At 37.6% G+C, this 3,723-nt stretch overlaps 1 protein-coding gene across 1 annotated transcript; it reads left to right on the forward strand.

Moving 5' to 3' along the window:
* Window positions 1–1,750: 1,750 nt before the first annotated feature.
* On the forward strand, window positions 1,751–3,302 carry LOC121310454 (transcription factor Sox-7-like; the record flags this gene model as incomplete). The annotated part of the gene is made up of 1 exon (XM_041243632.1): window positions 1,751–3,302. A coding segment is annotated over one exon (948 nt), but the record flags the coding sequence as incomplete, so codon positions are not given.
* Between the last annotated feature and the right edge of the window lie 421 nt (window positions 3,303–3,723).

Raw genomic sequence — 3,723 nt, forward strand, 5'->3', positions numbered from 1 at the left:
AAAATGTTCACATAAGGCCATTTTTTTTTTTGTTGCCCTACTTTTAAAACGTTTTACCATCCCTAAAATTATAGGCCTTATCAACCAAGAATATGTCATTCTGAGTAACAATTGTGATATATGCACATTTAGTTTCCTTCAGTACAAGATTAATGTGCCCAAATGTAGTTCAATTAATGCTGTATGGGGTCAGTTGTAACACGTGTTACAATTGGCACCAACCCAGGGAGCCATTACTAAACTTTATGTTCCAGTAAGAAACAACAAAACTAAGAGCAATCAATTGTGTCAATTATAAGATGCTAAAAGCCTGGATCCATAAAATGGATAAAACAGGTTTATATCAAAAAAGAACATTGGGGGAACAATGTACTCTACTAGGTCAAACATCGATTTTTGTAGATAAAATCTCAGGGCTTTGGCACAGACAGCTCCTCTTCCACAGGCAGACAGAGACTTGAACTGAGCATGTGCCAAGTGAGTGATGGCACTCTAGCTTGCTTCTGATTGGAGAAATTCAAGGTGTTACAACCCTCTCCTGTTACAACTATCCCCGGTCTCCCCTACACTTGTAGAGCTGTTTTTTTATACATTTTAAAATGTATAAAAATAAGAACTGTTTATTAAATACTTGACATGTTTGTAGACAGATAATTCAAAATAATAATAATAATAATAATAAAATAATAATAATAATAATAATAATATTAATAATAAATAATAATAAAGTAATCTTAATGTTCACTATTTGATCTCCCAACAAGTCTATTACATCTGTGATGGTCGTGTTAAACTACACAGGCCCTGAGCATGGGGACATTCCATCAGCTGTTGTTGCTAAGGGAAGCTTCTTTCTGTTGTAGGAGTTTTGTTAGGTAATAAGGCTGGGCTTATTCATTGACAAAAGGAAATTGATACTTACAGTACATGAATGGCAGGTGGTTTTTAAGGAGCTAATACTTTCAGTTGTAATTGGGAGTTTTGCCAGTCGGCCCTGTTAATCGTGATCCAGCAGGCAGACAGCTTGTACCATTTAAGGGCTAATTGAAACTAAATCAGCATTATCCTGCCAACTGCCCTCAATACAAATGGCGGTTTGAGTAGCCCCTTTTGTTTTTAATTCAGCAGTGCACTCCCCTTCTACAATAACTGATTGTCTACAATGCAATGAAGTTGAATGTAATTACATTTTATTTAAACACACATCTGAAAACACCAGTTATTATGTGATAACCAATGTGTTGGCAAAGACACACAAACCTTGAGAAACTGTATGTGAGCTACACAACACAATTATGCTGACCTTGCACAATTTGAATGGGTCTTTACTGCGCATGTTTTTTTCCCAATGTAAAAAGTTAATGCAAAGAATGTAAGATTAACAGTTTAGTTTTAACTTTTAATTGTCACTAGTCCACCTGTTACAGTAAATTCAGGTGGTGAAGAATTGTGTAGCTTATTGAACAGTTGTGTCTATTCTTAATTTGTTTTTTGCTGATCCAAGCATATTTACAAGACTAGTTAGCTTACATATTTTGTCAAACTTGTAATCAAATGCAAGTATCTTATCTGAAGCCATGCCTGCCTGATCTGGTTTTATGTGTATACATTTGTATGCAAAAAAAAAAGGTTAATTTATTTCTTAATATATATATTTACATTTTTGGGAGGAACATTTAAACTTAAGTGCTTAACAAACATAAATAACACCTAAACAATATTCTTTTAAAATTTTGTATAAGGGTAAATCAGATCGGTGAAAGAGACTTTAATTTTTATTTACTGCCAGAGATTGACATTGCTGATCATCTTTTGTTTTGTTTTAGGCAAGTCTTGGAAAGCCCTGAACCCTTCCCAAAAGAGACCATATGTGGAGGAAGCTGAAAGGCTGAGGGTGCAGCACATGCAGGACTACCCCAACTACAAGTACAGGCCACGGAGGAAGAAGCAGCTTAAGGGTATCTGCAAGCGAGCCGATCCCAGTTTCCTACTTAACAACCTTTCTCCGGATCAGAACTCCATCCCGGACAACCGTAGACCAGGCCTGGACAAGAAGGAGGAAAGTGGCTACTCCTCCAGTCCAGGTCTCCCCATCATCAGAAGTTTTAGGGAGCCTCCAAGCTCTAATGCCAGCTCTGGTACTTACCCGTATGGGCTGCCCACCCCACCTGAGATGTCACCGTTGGACCATATAGACCATGATCTGTCCTTCTACTCCTCTTCCTGCCCTGAAGAAGCTCGTCCCCATGGGAACAGACATACCTACCATCCCGAATACACCCAAAGCAACAACCAGTGTGATGGCCACCTGGGTCAAATGCCCATGTCTCAAGCAGGGTCTACTATGATTGTCTCTGCTTCCAGCTGCCCACCCCCGCTCTTTTACTACACCCCACCTTATAACTCCATGCAGCACCACATCCTAACCCACCGGGGTCAACTGTCCCCACCTCCAGAGCAACAAAATCTGGAGACCTTAAATCAGATCAGCCAAGCAGAACTCTTAGGAGAGATGGACAGGAATGAGTTTGACCAGTATTTAAACTCCACAGGCCACCCAGATCACAATGGGGTGACCATCACTGGGCACATCCAGGTCACTCCAGCAGCTTGTACCAACAGTTCTTCAGAAACCAGTCTCATCTCCGTGCTGGCTGATGCTACAGCAGCTTACTACAACAACTACGGCATTTCCTAAACCATAAAAGGACTACTAAGACATAAACATTTTGATCCATCTGAACGGTTCAGTATTTCTACCACAGGCAGAGAATGAGAGCTATGAGAGACCTACAGTAGTGAATTGACATCTCAGGGTTGCACGGACAAAAAACAATAAAATGTATAATTTATTTTATATTCATGTTGTTGATAAACTCTCCACTGTACTAAACAAGTTTATGGAACTGGCTGGTGTTGACTGTCATTGTTTCCTGTATAGATGCTGTTAACCCTATTTAATGTGTTTACATAACAATTGCATTTTGGTTGTCTTGAATTTACTTTTTTTGCTATTGCTGTTGTTGCTTTCCTTGGAGTTTGGGCTTATGTCTGTATTACGTAACTGACTTCCTCTCTTTTTTTTTGAATGACATGTCTTATGTAAATCTTCCTACTACATGTAAGAATATGTCCATGCTGCATTCATTTTGGTGTAATATGAAGAAAACACTTACTGTCGTTCTGATAGCCTGTTGTTACTGGGCTTCTAAATATTTACTCGTTAAAAAAAAAAAAAAAGGTTGTTAATTTAGGCTTGAGAAATTGATTACCTTTAAATAAAATATAAACTTTTATTCACACCCAACTGTCATTTTTCATTTTTTTAAAGCTTATTTACAAACCCAAATTTCAAACCCAGGATTTCATGTTCGATAAAAAATGTTGTCAGTTTTTTGTTAAGTAAATGGAAAAACTACAAAGCGGTATATAATTCAGTATGTTAACATAACATTATTCAGCAGGTTTCATTTGACTTTATGAAGCAAAATTTGTTAATTCTATAGGGAGATGCAAAACTTCTGGCCATAGCTGTAGGTATTTGAAGGGCTGAAAAACAGACAAGTCGAATAACAAGCTATAAATGTTGCCCTCTGACACACACAGATTTAAAGGAATATTAATATCTGAGGCTAACATCAGCCCAGTATTTTGCAACTGCAATGCCTTCATAGTTTAATAAATACATGCAATTAAATAAATAAACTATGCATGTGTATCAAG

The sequence above is a fragment of the Polyodon spathula genome, unplaced genomic scaffold, assembly GCF_017654505.1.
Source record: "Polyodon spathula isolate WHYD16114869_AA unplaced genomic scaffold, ASM1765450v1 scaffolds_2210, whole genome shotgun sequence".
Taxonomy (NCBI): Eukaryota; Metazoa; Chordata; class Actinopteri; order Acipenseriformes; family Polyodontidae; genus Polyodon; species Polyodon spathula.